This window comes from Sinocyclocheilus grahami, unplaced genomic scaffold, assembly GCF_001515645.1.
Source record: "Sinocyclocheilus grahami isolate Dianchi unplaced genomic scaffold, SAMN03320097.WGS_v1.1 scaffold84.1, whole genome shotgun sequence".
In the NCBI taxonomy this organism is placed as follows: Eukaryota; Metazoa; Chordata; class Actinopteri; order Cypriniformes; family Cyprinidae; genus Sinocyclocheilus; species Sinocyclocheilus grahami.
Window position 1 is genome coordinate 1,774,626 of NW_015505263.1, and position 26,276 is coordinate 1,800,901.

General features: G+C 36.3%; 1 protein-coding gene across 1 annotated transcript in view; it reads right to left on the reverse strand.

Moving 5' to 3' along the window:
* Nucleotides 1-26,276, reverse strand: part of LOC107586647 (protein TALPID3) — an 89,618-nt gene that overhangs the window by 51,513 nt on the left and 11,829 nt on the right. Inside the window, exons 5-11 of the mRNA XM_016274101.1 lie at nucleotides 21,082-21,154; nucleotides 20,441-20,710; nucleotides 17,771-17,945; nucleotides 17,374-17,547; nucleotides 10,949-11,145; nucleotides 9,942-10,043; nucleotides 4,980-5,066 (exon numbers count right to left, since the gene is read on the reverse strand). Of these exons, the coding sequence (XP_016129587.1) occupies nucleotides 4,980-5,066; nucleotides 9,942-10,043; nucleotides 10,949-11,145; nucleotides 17,374-17,547; nucleotides 17,771-17,945; nucleotides 20,441-20,710; nucleotides 21,082-21,154 (1,078 nt within the window). The remainder of the gene's footprint in view (nucleotides 1-4,979; nucleotides 5,067-9,941; nucleotides 10,044-10,948; nucleotides 11,146-17,373; nucleotides 17,548-17,770; nucleotides 17,946-20,440; nucleotides 20,711-21,081; nucleotides 21,155-26,276) is intronic.

The following is a 26,276-nucleotide window of genomic DNA, read 5'->3' on the forward strand; positions in this document are numbered from 1 at the left end:
TTGTGACGTAATCGTGGTTTCCATGGTAATTCCGCCTAGGGATTCTTGCATATTTAATTTTTAAAAAAGCTTTGGGGTGGTTCTTTTTGGTTTTAGCTGATTTGCATTTTTGTGAATAATGCATGATGGGAAATCAATGCTCTCTCTTTGATGCCAAGGAGGAAAACAGCACACACATACACACACACACACAGGTTCATATCAGCGGACTGATCACACTGCATTATGCTCTCAGGATGCTGGTTTGTTTGGACAGGCAGCAGCTGCTTATAAAACTGCTCTTCATCTATATGGGGAAGCACATACATATGTCAGTAATCAATCTCAAAAAGTGTACTTATTATTTTAGACTGCAACGTCACTTCTAAAGCAGCTAAGCTTCCCATCCATCAAGTACACTGTAAAAAATGATGTGATCAGTAAGTCATGTCAATAACTCAAAAAATAAGTTGAGCAATTTCAACTTTTTGCTTTATAATTTATATGAAATTCAACTTTAACTTATTTTTTTTTAATTCATACAACGAAGTTGATTATACTTAAAACGTCAAGGAAGCAACTGAACTTCAAGTAAAAAAAAAGTGTCTAAATAGTTTCTTTTTTTATTTTGTTATACATAATTTATATATATATATTCAAAATATATGTTTAATATATATATATAAGTATTCAAAAGTAGCTGTATTATATAAAATCTACATATATACCTATTTTTTTTAAAAATGCAAAATGCTGTTTTAAAAAAAAATTCAAATTTCACATCAACCACCAATTTACAATATTTACAAATGCTTACAACCAAAAAAAGATTATAAAAGTTAAATTAAATAAAAATTCAATGAACAGCCAGTCATGTGTCAATCTTGTACATCACTGTATTAGTTATTGGCCATTGTTGCAAAGTCCCGCCCATTTTAGGGCTCAGCCAATCATCATAAAAAGAATCTGTGGCAAAAATACATTGATTGAAAGCCCAATTTTCAATAACGTTCATAAACGTGACAGGCCTATTTCACACTTTCATTCGATAAAATATGGAAATGCACATAAGTAATATGATACATATAGATTATACTGTAATGGATCCACATAGGCCTAATCATTGTTTATTAAAATGTGAAGCTGTGCTTCCTATGTAGTCCTACAGCAATCTCCACTGCCTACATGTCCACATACGCTGAGAATGAGGGAACACACACACGCAAAGCACATATAAATAGTCTCTGAAAGGCCCTTTCCACAATGCTGAATTGGTGTAACAGTAGCGCCAGGAATTAATTTTCCTGTTTCAACCTGAGCAAGTAATCAAACTCACTCACACACACACACACACACCTGTTTCTGAGGAGGTAATTACATGGGCACGTCTGGAGTGGAACTTAGCAGTTGCAAAAAATGCCTACAGATATGTGCCAGGTCCAGGTAGAGCTCTTAATGTGTGTGTTTCTGAGTGTGTAGCTCAAGATGGTGTGATACTCCGGCAGCAGAGTCCTGGTCGTGTGCCCATCTAATGTTAAATGCGGAAAATTCATTTCAGACAAATGCAAATCTACACCGAAAAATGCAATGAGAAATAAACATACTCGCGTTTGCACAAACACATAGACATTCATAAATCCAAAGTCCATTCTGCTCCTGAAAACTGGAACGTGTGCTGGTTTTCCTATCCTTATAGGGAGAGAGAAAATAAACCGCATGGTACTCTGATATATACCATGATACCTAATCATTACCATATTGACATACAGTACAATGCTATTTACACAGTATTAAAAAAAAAAGAATATCTTGGTATTCTGTGGTACGTGCCCAAAAAACATGTATTACCATTGTACATTTACAGAAAGCCTGGTCAAATCTAAAAAAAATTATATATATATATATATATATATTATATGGTCATGTTTGAAAATACTAAATATGCAATTATCTGCTATTGTCAAATAATTAAAAAAATATAAGTTAATTTATAGGTGAATTAATTTATTAAATAATTTGCAACAAATTAATAATTGCTAGAAAAGCAAATGAAGTTAATTTAACTTACTGCAGATTTGTAAAATATGCTTAATAAATAATTTAAAAAAACTTACATATAAATGTAAATTATAAGGGGCAAGTTTTTTTTGTAAAATACTGAGGATTTTTAAATTACATAAATAATTACTGAAAAAATAAAGATCAATTGCCCCAAATTTGTAACTAGACTTACTGTGGACATGTAAAAACATGCTTAAATAAGTAATAAATAAATAACTAAATAAATATTATTGATTTATTTTTTATTTGTTAATTTTTTTTGCAAAAAATGTGCATGTTTTACACATATACATGTAAAATATAAATGTAAAAAAAATAATTAAGTTAAATTAATTAACTTTTTAAATTTTTTTTTCATAAATAAAGACTAAATGAACATGTTAAATTCCCTCAGGTCTTTCCTTGGTCTTGTTTGATGTGACTCTATCCTAGTATGTGTGTGTGGACGTTTAAGTTGGCACAGAGGGTTACCTGGCATTCAGCGCCAGCAGGCACATATGGGCCTATTTACACACAGAGGCTTACTCAACACCACTGCCTCGAAAGACGAGAAGAGTACGCAAGGGGAAAAAAACAACAAAAGGCATTTCCCCAAACTATTATCCACTTTGAGCAGAGGAGTGCGCTGAGACGAGCACTATGCTAATCTCTCTACTGCACACTCGGCAATACACACACAGATCCATCACACACGGAGAGCTGAGATTCACACACACATATCCCACACTGAATACAAGCAAACACCTACACCGTCTATTCTGCAGGATACACGCTAGCCCACGCAAACATCTGTCCTATATGGATGCTCACTCAAACGTATACCCACAGGCCCACACATGGCACAAAATTATCATTTAGCTACACATGCCAATGGCAGATGAATTGAGAAAATGTACCGTTAATAAGCACTTTTCCTGGCCATGAATATGCATTCTGCTTTATTTCCTTAAAATATAAATATATATTGTTGTTCCTATGACAACAGAATTATTTAGCTGTTTTCCAATGTACATTCGCAACAAACAGCATGTCATTGTGTCTCTCGATGGAGCTCAACTATATAAACATTGAAGCCCATCGTGATTTTCCTTGTATTTTCATTATTAGGTCCAATACAACATGTGTCTTACAACAACAAACGAAACTGCTTCCTAACTAAACGTTGTTGCTAAAGCTAATGTTTCCAATGATAAGTAATTTATATGTCCACACTATCCCCCACCCCTTGCGGGTGCGTTTATTATTAATTTGGCTAATTTGATGATTTATTTTCAGCCCAGTTTAACACATTATACCATATTTAAAACGACTCTAGAGAATTCCACCGATTTTCCATCCAAAAAAATGAGTGCAGAAGTAAAACCTCCTTCTGGGCCAAAACCCAAAGCTAATTGCTCATTTATTCGAGGCCCAGTGACCAATCACAAACTTTATAATGTTAAAGTGAGATGAAGAGGCGCAATTATATATAATACAAGTTAAATGAAGTCGGTTAATGCACATTTGAAATGAATACTAAGGAAAAAGCACTATCATGTAGAGGTCTGCAAGCCCGTCGGGCCCCGACACACTGAGTCCATTCGGGCCGGGCTCGGGCCATTTTTTTTTTTACAGATCAGGCTCGGGTCGGACTCGGGCTCATTTAGCTTCACTCCTTTTATTGTGCCCATATACGCGCAGAGCGCACTACTGTATGAAATATTGTTTTATTGATTATATTATAAATATTATACATCGCCTACGCAATACACAACGCATATACGCATGAATTAGCATACAGGTGACAGTTGACCATGCAGAGCATCAGGGAGAAGTTGGAGCGTGGGGAGTTACTAGTTCCCAGTGCTTCGGGAAACGCTGCATTTTGGAAGAGTTTTGATTTGATAACCACGGCAAACAGTGAGTCAATTGGTCATGTGCAGTGTAGAATCTAAACATATCTTTGCACATGACAGCAAAAAACGCACGCAATAGGCTAAAGCATGTCGCAGCAAAAGTAATTACCATGAATGTGTCAGGGGGAAATAGTAAGGAGATATTAGAATTATTTATTAATAAATGAGTGTTTTCTGAGACTGTGTTGCAAAGATGATCCTGACTTTAAAGCTTTCTATAGATATATTTAGCAAGTCTATGAGGCAAGTATTCGCTGAGTTTCAGTTCATCATTGTGAAGCGCTCCTGGCCGAAATTGCAGAAAGCGCATCCTGTATCCTTTATTTTATAAAAGCACAACGTTTTGTTATATATATTACTCTTACCTTTATGAGCAAAATTTACGGCATATTTTAAGTTGTTTCCAATGCAAGTGATCGCGCCGGCGCCTCCATGTCCTGAAAGCACTTTAGCTCTCCGCACAAATGATTAGATATGTGTCTAATAGCGCACATTTATATAGGTTAAACATTTAAACTTGCATTGTGATATGCTTGAACTGTTTTATATCCATAGATTTTATTTTAGGCAAGTCGTGATGATTTGAGAAGGCTAAATTGATCAAACATAGGCTATGATCAACTCACTGTCTGCCGCTGGCCACTTGGTCATTATTGTAAAAAACTAAAACTTACATTTAACAAACAAAAAAATGCTCCAAACGTTTTTTCTAAATTAACTTAATTTAAAAAAAAAAACGAAAACGAAATATAATCACTTTGACATTACATACAAAACTGAACTATTTTAATAGCGGAAACAGGAAGCTGTTTTGGGAGAAGGGGGAAAAAAAGACGGGCTCGGGCCAGTAATTCTGATAAGCTGTCGGACAAGGGCCTAAGCGTCTCGGGCCTATATTTGAGGCCCGTGTAGGGCTCTAGAATGAAGTAGGAAACAGTGGATCGGGGCTGATACCCTCAGGGTGGACACCAGGTTGTGAAATGACCTTTATGTTACGAGCTGGAGTGAGTGTGTGGGTTGAAATGTGCTTTTAATTGAATGTACCTGGCTGATGTCGGTTACAGACAAGAAATTGGTTCCGGGAAAGATATTTTCCTCCTGATCTTCACCAGCATGCGGTTCCTCGGCGGCCTAGGAGGCAATGATACGCAGATAGAGGTCAGGAAGCAATACGGTGTCTAGAAATGACAAAATTCATCAACGGCTGGGGAGATTAGAAAGTTGTAAGTGCATGAGTTAATAAGGATAATGATGACAGGGTGAAACAAAAGATGATACTTGACCATAAAGTAGGGTAGCGTGGATTTAAAGTCGTCATGAAATGGAAATTCACCATATCTGCTTTCTGAAAGCATGTAATAGATTGCAATGTTTAATCAAAATGTCGACCGGTGAAATAACACCTTGATTTGGGAGAAGTCCAGCATACTTCACCAAAGTATTTAGTCGGCTAAGAACCTCTATTTTTGAGTGCAATGTTCACATCAAAATATAATCTACATTTTTAAAGAATCCGTTTCACTCAGTTGTATGTCACAATGCTTAAGAAAAGATCTGTCATTCATTTCCTTTAAAGTTGCGATAAAAATGGAAATATAGCTCAATCAAAAATGAAAATGCTGCTATGTTTTCATGTCATTCCATGAGACATTTTGAAGAATGACGGAAGAATTACAGTCTGTGACCTCTGAAGACTCAAAATATAGTGCACAAGTCATAAGGATTACTTTTATGATGCCAGTATGGTGTTCTTTTGGAGCTTTACAGCCCATGATCTTCGCAGGCTTTCTTTCATTTGAATGGAAAAGAGGAGCATGAACATTCTTCAAAACATCTTCTTTTGTGCTCCACTGAAGAAAGAGAGTCATACAGGTTTGGATTGACATGAGGGTAAGAAAATGTTGACAGAATATTAACTATTGTTTAAAAAAACACCATGTACTGAATAGCTTAAAGGAATCTTCAAATGGCAGTGGTCGTAGACGTGATGCTGATCACACACACACACAATAAAACGCTGTCTCATCAACCAATGTCTTATCCTCTGATCTTACAAGAGAGATTCAAGGGTGTCCTTACAAAGATTCAATGACTCATTCAGTGCAAGAACACAAACTAACTGTTTAAGAGGTGTGTGTGTGTGTGTGTGTATGTGAGAGAGAGAGAGAGAGAGAGAGAGAGAGCGAGAGAGAGAGAAAATCACGCATCAGTTTTCCAGGTCTTTGTCTCGAGCAGCTAAGCCATGTCTCCATGGTAACGGAGAGAGCTGGTCTGCTCATGTGAATGAGAGTACGAGAGATAGACAGCGTTATACACCATGTCTACTGCACTAAGAAAAAGATTTTAAAGCTCTTTTGTCACCAATATCATTTATAGAGTTGAATTATTTATTGTGTTTTATCCTGGATAGTGAATGAAGAAATAGATGTTGCATCCAATTATTGCATGGCTTTCTGAGATACTTGCTTGTGAACGGTCAATCACAGCATTCTGCAGTCAAATATCTGTATATTAATGAAAGCTGAAATTTATACCTGACTGTCGTCTTATACTGACGTTCAAAAGTATAGGGTCAAATAATTTTTTTTAAGAAATTACTACTTGTATTCACCAAGGACGCATCAAAAGTGACAGTAAACAATTTTACTGTGTTACAGAACAAATATATATTTCGAACAAATACTGTACTTTTGAACTTTTTAATAATCGCAGAATTCTGGGAGAAAAAAATGTATCACGTATTCCACAAAAACATTCAGCAGCACAACTGTTTTCAACATTGATAATAATAAGAAATGTTTCTTGAGCAGCAAATCATCATATTAGGATGATTTCTGAAGAATCATGTGACACTGAAGACTGGAATAAAGATGCTGAAAATTCAGCTTTGCATCCAAGGAATAAACTATATTTAAAGATATAAAAAAATAAAAAAAACTGTAATAATATTTCACAATATTACTGTTTTTATTATATTGTTGATCAAATAAATATAGCCTTGGTGATCATAAGAAACTTCTCTCAGAAACCAAAAAACTCTTAATGACCCCTAACTTAGAAATGTAGCTGTGCTTAGTCTCTTTCTGCTCAGGACAGGTAATAAAATAATTTAGACTTAAATCAATATTTCATATCCATTTGTTTGGTAAGTAGCTGTGTAACAGGTGGGATAATGTACAGTCAAGTCAGTCATTATCACAAAATAAACCCCTTCAGGAGGATAGAAGACATCTCTCCTTTCCTGGTAACTCAGTTCTGGTTTATTTTGGGATAGCTGTCGTTTTTTTTTTTTTTGCGACATTACCCCTTACAAGAATTACATGTTGTGTGTGTGTGTGTGTGTGTGTGTGTGGATCGGAGCTGCATCAGAGCTGCAGAAACAAACGAGACTGCAGCAAATGTGCTGCAGTGAGCTACAGAAACACAATATTACTTACTATTCTGCTCACACATTTGCACAATCACACACTTGCACGTTCAAACACTGAAAAGAGCGGGATATGAAAAGAGCAATTGGTTGTTTTGCAACTGAATTGCAAATGATAGGAAAAGTTCCTTTGTATAGTCTTTCGGTCATCATTTACTCACCCTCATGTTGTTCCAAACCTGGATGACTTTCATTCTACTGTGGAACATAAAAGGAAGGATTCAAGACAAAAGGAATCAGTTCACAAAACTGGTCTGATTCATTTGTGAATCGTATAGATATGGACTGATCTTATCATATGACTTCACAGAGATTGGAATACTGTATTGTTCATGAATCCACTTTTATGATAATTTCATGGTGCCTTTTGGGTCCTTGACAGTCCCTGTCCTTATTCGCATTTTGTGTCCCACAGATGAAACAAAGTCCTATAGGTTTGGAAGGACATGAGGGTGAGTAAATGCAGACAGATTTCTCATTTTTTTGGTGAATTATTCCTTTTCGTCTGTAAGGTCTACAAAAATCAATCTATAACAATATTTTCTCAAAGAACAACACTGGGTTTTGTACTAGTATGAGCCAGTGGTGACCGCAATGCACTGGAAAAGTCAAGTCTCAGAGGACAGAGATATCATATGTTTTAAGTGCAAGCACTGTGAGACTTCTTAGTCATATTTCATTCCCTCTGTTTGACAGGCCTCAGGCCTGGTGGGACTGAAGTGTATGATTCAAAGCGTGTCGTAGGATCTTTGGGTTTGTGGGTCTGTCCTTGCCTGTGTCTTTGTGTGTGTGTGTGTGTGTGTGTGTGTGTGTGTGTAGAATCTGGGGTCTGCCAGTCAGATGAGTCATGGGCATTAACTGGGCACAGACAGAGTGCATGCTGAGCTGGCAGACCAAAAAACCTCTGCCGAGCTGCATCAGGTACAGAATCTGAGAGGAAGACATATGCATTTGCACCTGTTTGTAAGCTATCTGTATTTAATATTTTAATGCTAATCTTTATTATTATTATTAATAATAATAATAATAATGATGATGATGATTCTTAAAACTCACTTTACTATTCTACCTCAGTAAAATTTATTTAAAAATATTTTTTATAAAATATTTTTAAAATTTATTTTATAATATATATTTAAAATGTATTTATTAATATAATAATATATTATATACTTTTATAAAAGTATTTTACATAAATTAAATTTTCATTTACATTTTTTTTCAAAAATATATATCTATTTTTAAATTACATTAAGTATTAGTAAATATTTAGATAATATATTACTATAGTAGAAAACTGTTAAATCAAATTCTTTAAATTATTACAATATTCTAAATAGTCTAATACAGTAAAAAATGCATTATTTATTTTTTAAAATCTACTTTTTACTTATATGAAGATTCATTCAAAATTTTAATATATATATATATATATATACATACATATATATATATATATTATAGAACAAAATTAAGTATTGAAATATCGTAGAGAACTCTGTTAAACGTGACACTTTACATTTTTACAATATTCTAAATAATCTTAAATTTTGTTTAAAGTTTAAAAATGTGTATATTTAAAAAAAAAATTATTTTATAAAAAAATATATTTATTTACTTATATAAAAATGTACTTTAAATAAAAATATATTTTAAAATGTGTTAATTTATATTTTAAACTGAATATATTTTTGATAATTAATATTGAACTATAGCAGAATACACTATTATACAGGAGGCATCTTCATAATATTCTAAACAGTCAAAAGCTTTAAAGTGTTCCTTACATTTTCTGAGAATGTGATAGATTGCGAACTCAACCTCAATGCACAATTAAAAGAGGAAGCGCATCCACAAATGAACTCCACAGATTCTAGCATGAAGATGCGTATCTACGCTTATTTCCAGAGAGCTGTAATGATTACTCTAAAGCTAACAGCGGCAGGCAGACCACAGAGAGGCTTTGTCCTCCCAGACGCTTGCTCAGAATCTGCTAACGAACCCACAGAAAAGCAACGGAGCTGGATCTGTTGCTTAGCAACCAGATGTGAATGGCTGAGGTCGGGATTGGAGGAGTAAGAGCAGAAAACGCTGGCGGCAAAGTCCCCCCTGAAACATTATACATTCAGCTCCATACACACACGCAAACGCACACACCTCATCCATCTTCATCCGCTCGGGCAGGTTCTGAGAGCACGAGTGCACAAGCATGCACGGCTTGGCAAAAATCAATGGCAGTGCGATGAGAAATGCAAACCTGGAACAAAACCGACCCTTATAGCAGTACAGCATGCTGGAGCACAGCCAAAATCTAATGGCATAATATCCATCCATTCTCAGAATGGAGCCAAGACCAGCTGGTGTATGAACACACACACACACACACACACACACACAAGCAAATGTACATGACTTATGTTTTGGGTGTATGATAAATCTGAAAGCCTGCAGACATATTAGAAACTGCTTTGGTACAAAACTGAGACTGAAATATGGAGAAGTGCTACTAAGGCCAATGAAACCTTTTCATTTTCAAATAATAAGGGTCTACTTAGTGTTCTTTGTGATTTGGGTCTTACATGGGTTGAAGGTGAAGGAAGGATGGTTTCGGCTGGAATCAACGGCGTAGAGGAAGCTGGCCGGCTGCAAAGACCACTCTCAATGTTCACACCAGGCTGGACCTGCAAACAAAACACAAATCCATTTGAATAAAAACAGCATATGGAACAAATGCCATTCAGATTGCAGTAGGAAAGTGATATTTTTCAATGTGTGATGCAAGTTTGCAAAGTCTTATTTTATGTTCCAGAAGAAAGCGAAATATGGTGTGAAGTGACAAAATCTGACTGAAATCAAACTATATTCGAAGAAAACTAATTTGGGATTTTTGGACTAATGACATTTCACTGTGGGCGAAGCTATTCACATGATGCAACAAACATACGCTGCCATTCTACAGTCTGTGGTTGGTGAGATTTTTTTTTTTTGAAAGAAGTCTCTTATGTTCACCAAGGTTATGTTTATTTGATGGAAAACCATTCAATTATTGCTAGTTAAAAAAAACTGTTTTCTATTTTAATATATTTGAAAATGTAATTTGTTCCTTTGATAGAAAAGCTGAATTTTCAGCATCAGTACTCCAGTCTTCAGTGTCACATGATCCTTCAGAAATCATTCTAATATGCTCTTTTTCTGCTCAAGAAACATTTCTTATTATTATCAATATTGAAAAAGTTTCGCTGCTTAATATTTTTGTGGAAACTGTGATACGTTCTGTGATACAAGATTCTTTGATGAATAGAAAGTTCAAAAGAACAGCATTTATTTGAAAGGAAAATCTTTTGTAAACTTATGTCGTGTTCATAATTTTGTTAAATAAAAGTATTACTTGTTTACTGAGTCCAAACTTTTAGTAGTGTAATACCAAGCAAACACTGACCATCGTGGCTTGTTGGGAAACAAAATCACATTAAAAAGGAAGAAACGATCATACTAATTGGTTATCACACAGTGCCATTACTTCTGTCCAAACACTTACAAAATAATCTTTTATTTGTAAAAGCTACAAAAATGTAAAAGCTCTTGCCTGTATTTGGAGCTGTGGGATCCGTTTCTTCGGTTTTGACTGGACCTCCAGTAAGATGGTGTTGGGTTTCCGAATAGCAGAAGCAGGTTTGGGTTCAGGAACAGTGATGGGAGGGAAGGAGGTTGTTACGGTTGCTGGTTTGTCGCTAATGATGACCCGTGAAGGCACCGGGGCCTGGCTGTCCACTCTGGGCTTACCTAGAGAGACACATGGAGAAGTGGTTAATAATCTGGATTGTAAACGAAAGGTTATAGGTTCTATAGCAACCCACATTTGTGTTGCATTTTGAACTGTGTTTCAGAAAGTAATGACATGTGAAATTTAATTTGCATTGCTTGAAGCGCTCTTGTACATTACAGTTTTGTGTTTCGAAAAGACTGAACTATAGTAGAGAACTCCCATTTGAACAGCGTGTTCACACCACAAACAATAACTATAAAGAGGACAATAATGATAATTATATTAGTGTCCACACCAACACACAATACCGGTCTGTTTATTATAAGTGTGCACTGCATTTTTGTCATCTGCCGCTTTAAATCAATGTCAAAGTTTTTTATTGTTCATCTGCTGGAAAAAAAAACACTTTGAAAGTGATTCCAACAATATCGTTATTCTATGTTCTTATCATAATAACTGTGATGTAGAGTTCCATATTCTGACAGAATTAGAATAATAACTAATACTTAATAGTAATTGTTATAGTTATCATCCTTGTTGAGAACGGGCCTTAAATCTTCACAATATTCTAAATAGTCTAAAGCTTTAAAAATGTATTATTTATTTAAAAATATATTTGTTTATTGTTAATATATTTAAAGCTGCAGTCCGTAAGTTCTGCCTCTTTGTCGCCATCTCTGTTTGAAACCTGCAATAGCAGTTATTTGCGAATTATCTTCTTTATGTGGGTTGTGCATCGGCATGGCTCCTCAGCGCTTATGATTCTAATGTTTTGATATGTATGTGTGACTGTCAGTCACCGCAATGGTGTGGATACTGTACTTAGGAATCACAGAATCTACGTCTTGGAGGTATGACTCAAATAAGAATTTTCACCGGATATTATCATCTGAACAAGTAACAAGTCTGCCACTTTTGTTCTGACCAACTGAGGAAAAATAGTTCTTATTCCAGCTGCCGTGAAAAAAGGCTATTAATGATCCGCCTGCAGCATCCTCAGGTGCGATATAGCCTACAAGCCGGGACTCCTTCTTTATGTTTACAGACGTGACGTAATGACGCAAAGACGAACAGCGGCATGCTTGTATTTCCCGCAAAAACCTACCAGTGCCACTCAAATTAGAAAACATTATTACAAGCTTACCATTGTGAATCGTAAAGGTAAAGAGGTAGATTTTAACACTGGCTGGTTATGTACTTGCCCAAAAATGGATTTTGGATCATTTCAACCAAAAAAAGTTATGGACTGCAGCTTTAAGTTAAATAAAACTGCATTTTCTTTTTCTTTTTTTAAATTAAATGTATAATCATTAAATTAAATTGATCATTCACTCTGGGCTTACCTACAGAGACACATGGAATAGTGGTTGATCTGGGATTGTAACCAAAGAGTTATAGATTCTCTTAAAACATGCATTTACATTGCTTTATGAAATGCATTTCAGAAAGTACCGACATCAGATTTGCATTGCCTGAAGTGCTCTTGTGCACTACCATTTTGTGCTTTGGATAAAATGATCTACTAAATGATGGCTTATTTGCTTACCTACACACTCAAAAAAGGAAAAAAAGTCACCTTTTTATTCAGGCACTGGGAATATGTGAACATGTCTGCCGAGTGAAACATTACCAGAACAACTAGAGGCGACGTTAAACAAAATCTTCATCCCCCTCTTTTCCACAGGATGCGTGAGTGCACTAGGAATACACTCCGGCAGCCTGAACGTTCATCTGCCAAACCCCTAAAGTCTGCACATCTATTGCCTTGATGCAGCGCAGATAACATCAACATGCTGTTTACAGGCAAGGGCACAACGCAACCCCAATACTCACGCAAGAGGGATATTAAAGACAGACACACTCCTGCAGATGGAGCCCACACGCACACACACCTACTCATTACTCCATCTCTCAAAACACCGCAGAGCGATTGCAAAGGACATCCACAGTACTTTAAAGTGCCGTGTCAGCCCAAAACACATTTGCACACATCTGGCCGAGCGGGATGCCAACATGATTGGCATCTGTTCTGCAAAGGGACCGCGAGAGAAACAGGTTCAGCTAGAGTGCGCTAGCGTGGGTTTGCGTCATCCTCGTTTGCAGGAAGGCAGGTTATAGATGCACATGCCCCATTGCATAGAGACGTGAGTCTGGCCTCGGCACATTAACAGCGAATGAGGAGGCTGGCATTAGCATAAATCTGCTGCGAGCGCCGCAATCTGTTTTTCCCAGCCTTCCATGCAAAGCAGGGGAAGCATAAGCTTTACGATTTCCATAATTTGGCTGAAGGCCATCCAAACAGTGGCTCAGGAGCAAGAAGCACTGACTCATCTGGAATGCACAAATACTTCTGATAGCAAACATGTGGGTTTTGCTGAAGGAAAGCTTGAAAGGAGGCGTTTGTATTCTAGAACCTCAAGAGAGTGTGCGCTCTGAAATGTGAAACCAGATCGGACTGATTAGCACAATGATGGACAGTAAGAGATGCTATTACGGGCTATTCGCAAACCAGAGAAGCCGCAAGACGTGCAAGGAAACAAAGATACGAATGAAGGGACAGAATTCACAGCCCCCCAAAATGCTTGGGAATATGTCCAAGAACATGTAAATCACTGACTTTAATGGACCCGAGGACACTGCAGCAGGAGACCTGGGAAAGAAGAGGGAGAGAGTGGTGATTAAAACAAAATAAATGCACATAAATATGTGCGCACACGCCCCGCTTCTGCAACCACATGCAATTTAAGGCAACAAATGAAGTCACGTCTTTACCACTGGGGATACCACCAGAGCAATTTCGTCTACAATCAATAAAGTATAGGAATTCACCTCAGAGACAGTCGTGCAGAATTCAGAACTGAAATGAGAATTAATTGCAATTCAAATTTGAATGTAAGGATGAGAAATTAAAATGGATGGATGGATGGATGGACATATAGTGATGATGATTGGATGGACAGACAGACATACAGAACGATAGATAGACAGACAGACAGATGGACGGACGGACAGATGGATGGTGGATGGATGGACACAGAAACAGACACGGAAAGAGATCGATATAACGAAAGATAGAATGATAGATAGAACAATGGATGGATGGGACTGATGAATGGAAGGATAGAATGATGATGGATGGATGGACGGACGGACGGACATATACAACGGTAAACAGATGGATAGATAGATAGAACAACCCTGTTATTATTTAAAGAAAGAAAAAAGAATCACAAAAGCTCCTGAGTTTGACTGAAAATGGGAATGCTGCTGTAAACTGTATAAACTCTGACTTCCCTTGATCGCTGCTGTGTTGATTCGACTGCCACTTTCTACTCTCTGAGTGCAGAACTTGCTAAGCAGATTTGCGGAGAGCTCGTCTGCTGTCGTTCGCGTGTAACTGAGACTCGGGGGCCATCTGTGGATGAGCCGCACCGAACATCTGCAGCAGATGAAAGGCTCTCTCACCATTCCCATGGGGTGCTCCGCAATTCCCACTGCCGTCCCCAGAGAGTCACGGAAGAGAGGGAAATTAGGTCAGCTCTAATCTACAGCCCTCCAGAGACCCAGTCTGAGCCTTGGCGAGTCAATCCAATCCAGGCTGGGCCGGTCTGGACTCTCTCCTTCACAGATACAAATACAGAAGAGGCTGGGAAGTTTTTAATGAGTCGGGAACTTTCCGTTTGGGTTTCATTCACACATTCGGTGTGACGGGAAATAGGACAGCCACGAGGATAACACTGGTGGACGATTAAGATGCCTTGGGAATCGCCTCGACTGGTAAAAGATGTGCTTTTAGTCGATGTGGGGTATTAAAGAAGTTATCAGGAGATCCTTCACTTTCGTTAGATGAAAGTTAGACGGGTCTGAGGTAGCCGTGATTTTGGGAATGAGATGGTGAATAACGTAGAATAACGTGTTTAAGTTACTTTGCACTTTAAATTTAGACCAAAAAAACTAACATCCCTGCTGAGAAGACCAGATTAAACAAGCATCGCTCAATAATAAGGATGGCCAGACGGTCAGTGTGAGAGTTTTCAGCCAGTTAAATTTCAATGATTTGATCACGCATATGTGGTTTTATGTCTTCCAAACATAAAAATGGATTTCACTGATGTTCTGAAAATTATTATTACTGTTATTATTATTATTTTATTTTTTTGGTAACTCTGTTGAATTCAGCTTATGTAAATATGTTGAGGTAATGCTACAAGAAAGCAAGAAATACTTGGAAGAAAACTATGCTTAATTATAAATACTACCCTTTTTTTGAAACTAGTTTAATAAAAAAAAAAATCTAAGAAATAAAGCCTTATTGTTGAGCTCTGACCAGTATGAATTTCCAGGCTGGTTTATGCTAATTAGTTTGACACTGGTCCAGCTAGCAGGATGCTATGACGGATACACTAGACTAAGTAAGTTTTAAGGCTCATTCACACCAAGAACGATAACTATAAAGATAAATATATATCTTCTATTTATTCTAAGCACAGAAATTCCAATAATGCATCTAGCAGTGAAAGGACATTTAATATAACCATGAAGGGAGTTCAGTGTCTACGACGGCAATCAGGGCCACTGCATTGCAGATGTAATTAGCAAGTCTTTGTTCACTCTAGCGTAGCTCAGATCAGAGGTCAGTTCAGCATACAGGCAACCGCCCACCTGCCATTTCAAACATTACTAGGCCATTTTCCGCCAGTTCGTTTCATTCTCAATACCCTGAGCCACAATTTTGGAAACATTTAAATACTGTAAACAGCTTTAGCGGAGCAAAGGTGCTTCGCCATTGCCATTTTTTGTGCAAAAACCTTTAATTACCTCTTTAGTCCATTGCAGAAAATAACAACAGCACTTCAGCTGTTACCAAACTAATGGATTGTTTCGGCGCCAGGAGGTCGTAATCCTCAAAAGGAGGGGGGGTTGGCGGGATAAAAGAAACTAATCAACTCATAATATGAACGCTTTCAAAATGTTTTCAATTGGCTATTTGCAATTACTGCCCTAAAAAGTGCCCTCGTAAAGCATGACAGTGTTTTCATACATATGGCTGGTCGGGCTAATAAACAGAATTACCTTCAACCTCACAAGGTCGGACCTGAGATGAAGCTCGCAGTGATTGGAAGCGGGAAAATGAGAGCGTAATAGAAAGGCATTAATGTCCCTGACAGTGAAGTGATTAAACGAGAGCGGCATAGGAAGGCTTTTTAACGAGTGGAGAGGCAGCCATAATTAAGAGCTAAACTCACACCGCTGAAATGTCTGTCCAATTAAGTCCATTCTTTAATGCTCCCGTGTGCTCGGAGCCAGCCGGAGGAGAGACGCTTTATGACTGCAGCATGTGGAGGCTGTCGCAACCATTCATGCCGCATCGGACGTCTTTCTTTAAGAATGGTCAGAGGTTTAAGGGACACCGAACAGCAAACACTGTGTAATTGGTTCTGTGTGTATTTGTTGCAATCAAAAGACAGGAATGCATCTCAAATCGAAGCTATATAGTGTTTAGGCATCATTAAAAAATCCTGATGCAAATTCTGTCTCAAATAATTTCACTCACAAGGTTACAAACACAACAAAACTCCCATTATTATCAAAAATGTTGTCTTAATGGACCACGCAAAAATAAGGTCAGCAGAGTTGCACGATTATTTGAAATAAAACCAAAATTGCAATACGGCTTAGTGCGATAATCAAATGACAAAGGCTGTGATTTAATGAAATAAATAATATGAGCTGCGTGCTTCAGCGTGAATCCCTGCATCTGCTCTGAGTTTGGGTCACTTTAACGTCAAACACAACATGCACCATGTTCCCAAACTTGTTCCCAAACCAAAAAAGAGGCTTTAAGGGCTTCCTGTGGTTTTTTGTCAAAATACATTTTCAAAGATTTAACGTTTGAAATGAAGAAATTAAGACAACCATAAATATTAGTATTGAAATTTTACAGTTGTAATGTAAAATAAAATATTATTTTTTTTTTTCTTATATTTTTTCTTAAATATGTTTATATTTTACATAATAATAACAACAACAACAATAATAATAGATATTATTGGTAGTAGTAGTAGTGCATAGCCATACTGACATATAATCACAACATTCTGGCCAAATTGTGTGGTTTTACAAACACAGCAAACCTGCATTTTAAATCACAATTATAATTTTTATCAGAAAAAAATCTAATTAGACCCCCCCAACCACAAAGGCCTAGCAGTGAATGATTTCTACGCATGCTAATGGTGGCTTACCTAAAGGTATGGCCATGGGAATGAGGTAACCTCGCACTGGAGAGCCAGGCTGCTGCTGTTGGGCAGGATCACTGGGGCTGAACAGGAAATGGGGCTCAGAGACTGAAGACTGCAGCGCAGGAACAACATCCCCAAACTGGCTAGTTTGGGTTTTAGATGACTTCATCTTCACCCCTATATGAAAGAACGAAAAGGGAGGGACAAGTAACATACAAGAACTTGGACAGAAAAGGCTAAATTAGGGGTGATCACGATTCTTTTTCAAGACTACTTTGGACGTTACTAGGCAGTACAGCCAACCAAATGTCCCTATTAAAAAATAAAGCCATATATTTGGTAACAAAACGTAAAAGACCATTGGAGAATGGCCATTTCTACTTGAAGACCTTCACCTTACCTTTGACAGCCTCTACTACTTTTGGTCGGTGCGGTTTGGATTTCAGCGTGGGGGAGTTGAATCGAAGGTAAGGGCTTTTTTTAAGCGTTCGTCGATGACCATCATAAAGGGGTTTTCCATACAGCCTCGCCAGATACTCCTGATCATCCTGAGATTTTAGCACAACCGGCTGAGCCTGAAAGAATAATATTCACTAGATCAACAAACTGTGTAACAAGTTTTATAATAGCAAACATTGCATTTCATACTGTGAAACTCTTATTTGCATGGTAAACATGGCACTTTATACAATGATACAGTACACTCATATCTACAGTAAACATGGTGAACTATGGTAAGCCACTTACGTTCAACAAAGCTGCATTAATTTGAATAAAATTACAGTAAAAACATTTTATTACAATTTAAAATAACTGTTTTCTATTTGACTATATTTTAAAATTGTAATTATTCCTGTAATGCAAAGCTGAATTTTCAGCAGGTTTTACTAATATTTTTTGAAACCAAGACTCAGGATTATTTTATTTGATTTATTCATTAAATTTTATTTGAATAGGAAGTTCAAAGGAACAGCATTTATTTGAAATAGAAATATTTTGTAACATTAGAAATGTCTTTACTGCCATTTTTGATCAACATGCTGTGTCCTTGCAGAATAAAAGTATTTCTTTGGTAAACTATGATACGCTATAATCATAATGATCTTATATATTTATATATGGAGAATATAATATACTAATACTATAGTATATTATACACTAATTTCTATGGTAAACATGGTACATTATACTTCTATACACTGATACGTATATGTATAAAAAAACACTCATATCTACAGCAAACATTACACAATATACTAAATATATAGATATATAACGACTACACGCTGAAAGACTGATCAGGATGTGTTTAAAAAGTAGAAAATGATAACACTGCTTATGTAAAGTGTGACATTGCCATTTGGATTTCATTTAGTTTCATCTAAAACTCATGGCAACCCCAGAGCATCTCCAGCAAAATAACGCTCAACCTTTTGTAACTGTGTGCTCTGTTGTCTGCAGTGACTGAACCTTTACCGATAGCAGCAATTAAATGCCTGAACTCCACACATAGTAACCTTCAGATAGCCACTGGATGTGTTGCTAGGTTAAGAATCATCCACACAGACACCGGGCAACGTGGACGGCCATTAACAGGACCAGGCTTGTGCCAAACACAGATAAGACAGGCCTGCCTCTTGTCTTCTCGCTCTTTATTTTTAGCAAATTAGTGTTGGGGCAACATATGGGTGCTCAAAGCGGCTCATTTAGAGAAAATGCCACTGAGACACAGAGAAATATTGAGCTACAGTGTTTACATCCAGATGGGCCATTTTGGGAGTGTTGTGAGCTTGTCAGGTCATGGTGAAAAGTAAACAACACATACAGGAATAAACACTGCAAACAAACAGGTTAGCAGATCCTACAGTTCATTATCAGTTTCAATAGAACAGACAGATGATTTGGACCACAGCCAAATAGCCAATTATAAAGCTCTAGTGTCATATAATTATAATCTACTGCCTACATAGGCAGCATCCAAACCCAAATGAATCCTCGTACAGTAAGCTTTCAAACTTTTTAATGCCAAGAACCCCAAAACATGCTGATTTCAGAGAATCTTATATTTCTATTCCGATTTTATTTATTTTATAATTTTTTTAATGGTATCAGAAAATACTGGCTGAGGGCTGTAAAACTGAAAGGCATTCAATAATTCAGAATTAGATTTAATAATAAACATGTTTAAATCTAAGAAGTGATTTTGACAATCTGGTTTATTTCTGATAGTTTTCGTTTGGCTGATAGAAGTGACTGTTAGAATGGCTGGTTATAATGTTAATAATCTATCTATCTATCTATCTATCTATCTATCTATCTATCTATCTATCTATCTATCTACCACATAAATTACTTACATTATTAAGCTATTCACTTAATATTAAAGAAATCACTAATTCTACTTAATCACAATGATTAATTGTAAATAATACATCTAAAATTAAATATACAGTAGAATGTACTATACACAGTAAAATAAATTTAAAAAAGAAAACATTTGAGTAACTATCTATCTATCTATCTATCTATCTATCTATCTGTCTGTCTGTCTGTCTGTCTGTGTGTATACACACACACACACTATATATTTCTAATAAGTGTATCTTTTTCTATCCATTATTAGAGAAATATGTATAAACCAAAAGAAAAAGAGTTTCAATCAAATGTTTTCCAATTAATATTATTCCTAAAAATATATTTTGTATAATTTTTTTCTTTCTAACTTTCCAGAGACACCCTAAAACCCTCATCAGCAATATTTTTAAAGATGCGTTGTTGAGTTAAAACATTCATCTTTAAAAAAAAATATATCTCAAGACCCTGCCATCTTTTCTATCAGCGCCGTAGCTGGATACTACTGTGTGGCGTCTACCCACGTTCTGTGTGAACGGCCCTCTTCGAATTTGACCGAAATGAGGAATCCTATTTCACAGCCTCCTATCTGGAATTGTCAGCAATATGATTTCTAAGTAGGCAGCTCATTAGTTATTGCAACAGATCATCAGAGGAGTCTGGTTACTGTGAACACATTTGGCACTGCATTAGATAACACTGATAGAATCCAGCTCACCGACTCTCGCTTCCCTTCAGGTCTGGTTCTGACAGACAGAGCGGGTTGTTTGCTGTGTGCCAGTGTGTTTTCTGCTTGTGCTCTAACCGAGCCTCTCAGAGAGGTTTTCTTGTCTGCCGCAGAGGTTTCACCTCCCCCTCTTCCTCTTCCTCCCCCTCTCGGACCAGCCACACGTCCGCTCCTGCTCCCCTGGCCCTGCTGCACCACTTTAGAGACTGCAGCATCGCTCCTCTCCACAATCCTCTCAGAGCTCTCCCTCGCCAGCTCATCCTGCCAAGATAATGAGAAGGAGAAAGAGACAGAGGACCTTGCAGTCACAAACACTTGAATGTGTGCTCAATGGATTGTGCACTGTAATATAAACAAAAAAAAAAGCACATTTTTGATGTGCTATGTGGTGAGTTTTTGTCCGTTTTTTTGTCTGCCAGGTAAGTAATCATAAACGTGATTACTTGGAAAAGCAATCGCAGACCTCTGCTCAATGCCAAGCATTATCAAAGGCAAAAAGCACTAACGATTATTCAAATATTTTCTCTTTTAAAACAGTATTTCGGAGAACAAAGAACAGTGACAGATTGTGCAGAAACACCAGATTGCATTTGAAGGCAGAAAAAGAGACTAAATCTTTCAGTTCAACTCACCTGAATCTCCTTGCTGAGTGTATTGATCCAGGCATCAACTGTCTTCTTTATCCTCAGCTCTTCACCGACATCTCTACAGGACAAGACACATGACAGGCCGTCAACGTCTTCAAAGACATGACAGAAAAAAAACGATTCATCTATAAACTCGAGCAACAGAGCTACTTTTCCTGATGGTAAACCTTGTTGTGTTGCTCCAGGCACGGTTAGTCATTCTAGTGCTTTATATGGTAAAGCTTCAGGGTCAATTTTCAGCTACTTTTAGAGATTAATTTACCCCGAGCTGTTAATTTCATTTAGTATTTGGAAGGGAATGCACAAACACAAATCTTTAATCATGAATTGCTAAATAAAGCCAAGCTAAATTAAGAGAATTTAAATGGAGTGAATGTGTGCAGTGCATGAAATGGAGACTTATATTATTATTTTTAAAGAAATTAATACTTTTATTTAACAAGGATGCATTAATATGATCAGAAGTGACAGTTAAACTATTTATAATGTTACAAAACATTTGTATTTCAAATAAATGCTGCTCTTTTTAACTTTTTATTATTTAAAAAATCCTGAAAAAATACACATAACATGGCTTTCAATGTTTTTAACATTGATAATAATAATGAATGTTTCTTGAGCACAAATCAGCATATTAGAATGATTTCTGAAGAATAATGGGACACTGTCTGACTGGAGTAATGATGCTGAAAATTCACAGAAATCAATTACATTTTAAAATATATTAAAATAGAAATGAACATAAAACAGTATAACAAAGAATAATATATGAATAGAAAACATTTACTAACATTTCACACTATTACTGTTTTTACTGTATTTTTTAATCAAATAAATGCAGCATTGGTAAAAGAAGAGACTTCTTTCAAAAACATTAAAAAATCTACCTGAACTTTTGAACGCTAATGTCAATATTAGAGCTGTACAATATGCATTATTATTAAAGGCAATGCGCTATTTTACTTTACGCATTTTTTTATGATGAGTATCAGTTTTAAGAGATCAATACCGGATCTATTAGACCTTACCGTACATTTTCCAATTTAAACATTGAACTCTTTTTGAAGGTAAGTTTCAAAAGTACTAAACATCTTTTATATCCAAACAATATGATTTTAATTACTGCAAAACAAATAAAAAAATATTTGTCATATTTGTTCCAGTAGCTTGTTAATTAAAAGTAAAAACTATAGGCTATTGACATCTGCAAAAAAATCCTCCTGGATTAACTTAAATTCTTTCAGAGATACATTTATCTCAAAACATGAACAAAATGTATGCATCCAATCTTCAACTGTAAGATTACAGTTAGATAAATCTTCTAAATTAACTGAACGGATTGGAAACCAGATTTGCGCTGCAGTGCATATTTTGTCATAAACGGGGACAAAAAAAAACACAGTTAGCTGGACTTCTGTGAGCATAGTGTTTTTTTAATTTTCATATCCTGAATGCCTGAGATCCCCAATCCCAACGAGGGAAGACATCTGCAGGCAGAGCTAATCTAAATGTGGCATACTGCGTTTAAAGACGCAACAGTCTTCCAGCGTTTCTCCGCTGCACACATTATGCTAATGCCCTGCTGTCTATTGGCCTGTTAGCCCATCTCTGCATCACTTATTGCACTGTATAAATCATAGAGATGAGGAGACGAGTGACAATCCCAGCATGCCGTCCAACTGCTGCTTTGAACCGCCAACAGCCCATGTATCTAATGCTTGCTTCCCTTTTCCTCTTTTCATCTCTGAATTTCTGCTCAGAGGGTTTATAAGAGCTGAAAAAGGAAGTGTGTGCTTATGTGGGTTTGTGTTTAAGGGCACACCAGAGTTCATGCTACGCCAAAAGAAAAAAAACACGCTGCAAATCCAAGTGAAGGGATGTCATTAGAACCTAAAGGAAACAACGCAAGGGTTTCTGTAAGTGACGCTCATGAAGCCAAAAGATGAGGGAATGAGGGAAAACTAGGGATGTGCACCACAACATATTTCCCTAAAATGCAACACTCATGGTGGGATGCTCAAAAAACAGCGTGACGTGATGCCAACGACATTCATCTAAATGTCTCTGGCAACAACAACACTGATTTAAATGGGAAGAATTGTAACTTTTCAGATAGGATTTTGCTGAGCTGCTGAAGTATAGAACACTGTCAGAATGTCAGCATTAATGCACTGAAGCTAATAATCAAACCATTAAAAAATAATTAATAACCATTAATAACAAACTATTACTAAATACAAATAAACACATAATAATTAAATGCATAACAATTAGAAAAACATCATAATTATTACTGTTGTTATTATTATTACCATATTTTTATTAAATGGATATAAAATAAGAAAATATTTTTGAAATAATTAAAAACTAGAAAAGGATATTACATGCATACACACACACACACACACACACACAATTAATAAAAAATTAAAAACAAATTAAATAATAAAACCATACATAAAATAATAATATTGAAAAAACGTAAGAATAATTGTTGTTGTTAACTTATTTTTATTAAAACATATATGGCTATATTAAAAATATTTGTAAAATAATTAAAAGAAATTGAAAAAATGATAATTAAATATTAGAAAAAAATATTATTATTATCATCATTATTATTATTAACAACTGCTAATGTAGTCATATTCTCTAATTGACTAGTCGGTTAATGGATGATCCATCCCTACCATTGATCAATGAAAATTGAAACTGTCATTGCTTTTTCCACAACATCAAAACCTACTCTTTTCGATCCGATGTATAAGTGCAATTAGGATTGTGTGTTGATAGATATTACACACGATGCAGCATAAAGGGAGGCCTCCCAATGGAGCCAGAGGCCAGAGCCTGGTAGAGATGCTGATGAGAGAAAGTGCCAGAGGTTCAGATGTGCAGATTCTGAGCCTGGGCTGAGACCTACAACAGCTGGCCATGGAAAAAAAAAACACAAAGAGAATGAAGCTCTACTGATCCTTACCCAACATCCAATGGACCCTGTCCACAAACACACACACAAAGAGTTAGCCACAGAAAAACAGAAGACACAAGGACTCACTGATCCACGGACACACACAGCTGCCCGCAAAATCTCACAAGCCGCTCTCGACACAAACAGACTCTCAGATGAAGACCCTGGCTGCCCATAAAAGCCCTGTCACAGCGCGACACCTCCCGTGTGTCTGCCGAGCGTCTGCCGTGTGATGAATTCGCCTAATCAGATGATGCTTGAAGACACTTGTGATTCCAAATGGAGCACAATTGATTCGAGCGGCGAGAATGACCTTCAATTAACCTCTTTTGACTACCGCCATTTTCTTCACCGTTCTTCAACTGAGCCCCTTTAAACTCATTATCCAGTAAATTTGGGCTTCTCGGGAGGGGAAAAAGTGGAAAATGAGCCGTAAAGACTATTTAGCACCTCGCTTTATTCACATTCCCTCCGCAAAAACTGAGAAATTCATGAGAGATCTGGAGAGAACGAAATGAGCGCATGTAAAAACTCTTGGAGGCTCCAGAAAGAGATAAAAGAAGCCTTAATCACTGCTGATGGGCAAATATCAGAATAAGAGTTATGAGTGTACCGTATATAGTTGAAATAGTTTCATTTAAAAGCTGGTTTGCTACAAATTTATGCTACCAAAAATTATAGATAAAATATTTACAACTGGAATTCAAATATCTAAATACATAATAAAAAAATCTATAAAGAATTATTTATAAAAATTACAAAAAAACATTAAAATGTTATCTATCTATCTATCTCTACAGTATCTATCTATCTATATCTATAGTATCTATCTATCTATCTATCTATCTATCTATCTCTATAGTATCTATCTATCTATCTATCTATATCTATAGTATCTATCTATCGATCTATCTATCTATCTCTATCTACAGTATCTATCTATCTATCTATCTCTATCTACAGTATCTATCTATCTATCTTCACAGTATCTATCTATCTATCTATCGTCCGTCCGTCCGTCCATCCGTCCATCTATCGTCTGTCTATCTGTCTGTCTGTCTATCTATCTATCTAAACAAAGTACATTTTTAGTTTTGTAACATAATGTGATAGGTGATTAGTAATTAAATATGATATCATTTTAAGGCACCAAATACAAATTTGTTTGCATATGTAGGCTTTTTTTTTTTCTGGTGAACATGAGTGTGAGAGTAAATGATGACAGAATTTTGATTTTCAGAATTTTTGGGTGGACTTCTTTTTTTTTTTTTTTAAAGAAATGAATATTTTTATTCAGCAAAGACACATTAATTTAATTAAAATTTATTCAAAAAAAGTTTTCTATTTCAAATAAATGATGTGACCTTTTGACCTTTCTACAACCGTTTTCGACATTTATAATAATAAGAAATGTTTCTTGAGCAGCAAAACGTAAATTGTAATAACATCACAATATTACAGCACTTAAGTTTTTTAATCAAATAAAAGCAGCCTTGATGAGCATAAGAGACTTCTTTTAAAAACATTGAAAGGTTTTACAGAAATGTTTGCATGTGCAGTAAATTTGCACATTCTTAGCACAGATGACGCACTTGCAACACAAACACATAAAACGACTGGTACTATATTGCTAAAGTACAGTAAGATCAAAAGCGAATAAAAACAGAAGCGAAACGATTTCAAAGCGAAATACTCGACACAATATCAAGAGTATAACCGTCTAGAAATCAGTGACTTCAGCAGACATCAAACCCAAACACTTGGTCCCTGATGAACGATAAAAGCACATAATCTCTTAGGTTAATAACGGATGTAATTCTCAGGGTAATTACCGGAATCATCAAGCGCTCTTTGAGGAGCAGTTGACACAACTACCAATTACATAACTCGATAATAAGACTGTCTTTTCACTTGAAAGTTATTATGTAAGTCGACGGGAAACGTGAACATAATACAGGTCGAACTCCAAGCCTCAGCTACTGACAGAAAGAAGCCATAACTATTATGAGCAGAGACGGCAGGAAACATCAAGAAAGTCAGTTCGAAGCAGCGAGAGAAGTGATAAATTTCACTACTCACTCCGAAAGCCAAAGTCTCCGCCATCTGTTGAATTATGCAACAGCCTTCATGAGATTTCAGTACATGGGATAATTACAATTACAAAGTCATTGAAACTCAAACTGAGAAAATATTGCCTTTATCCAAGTGT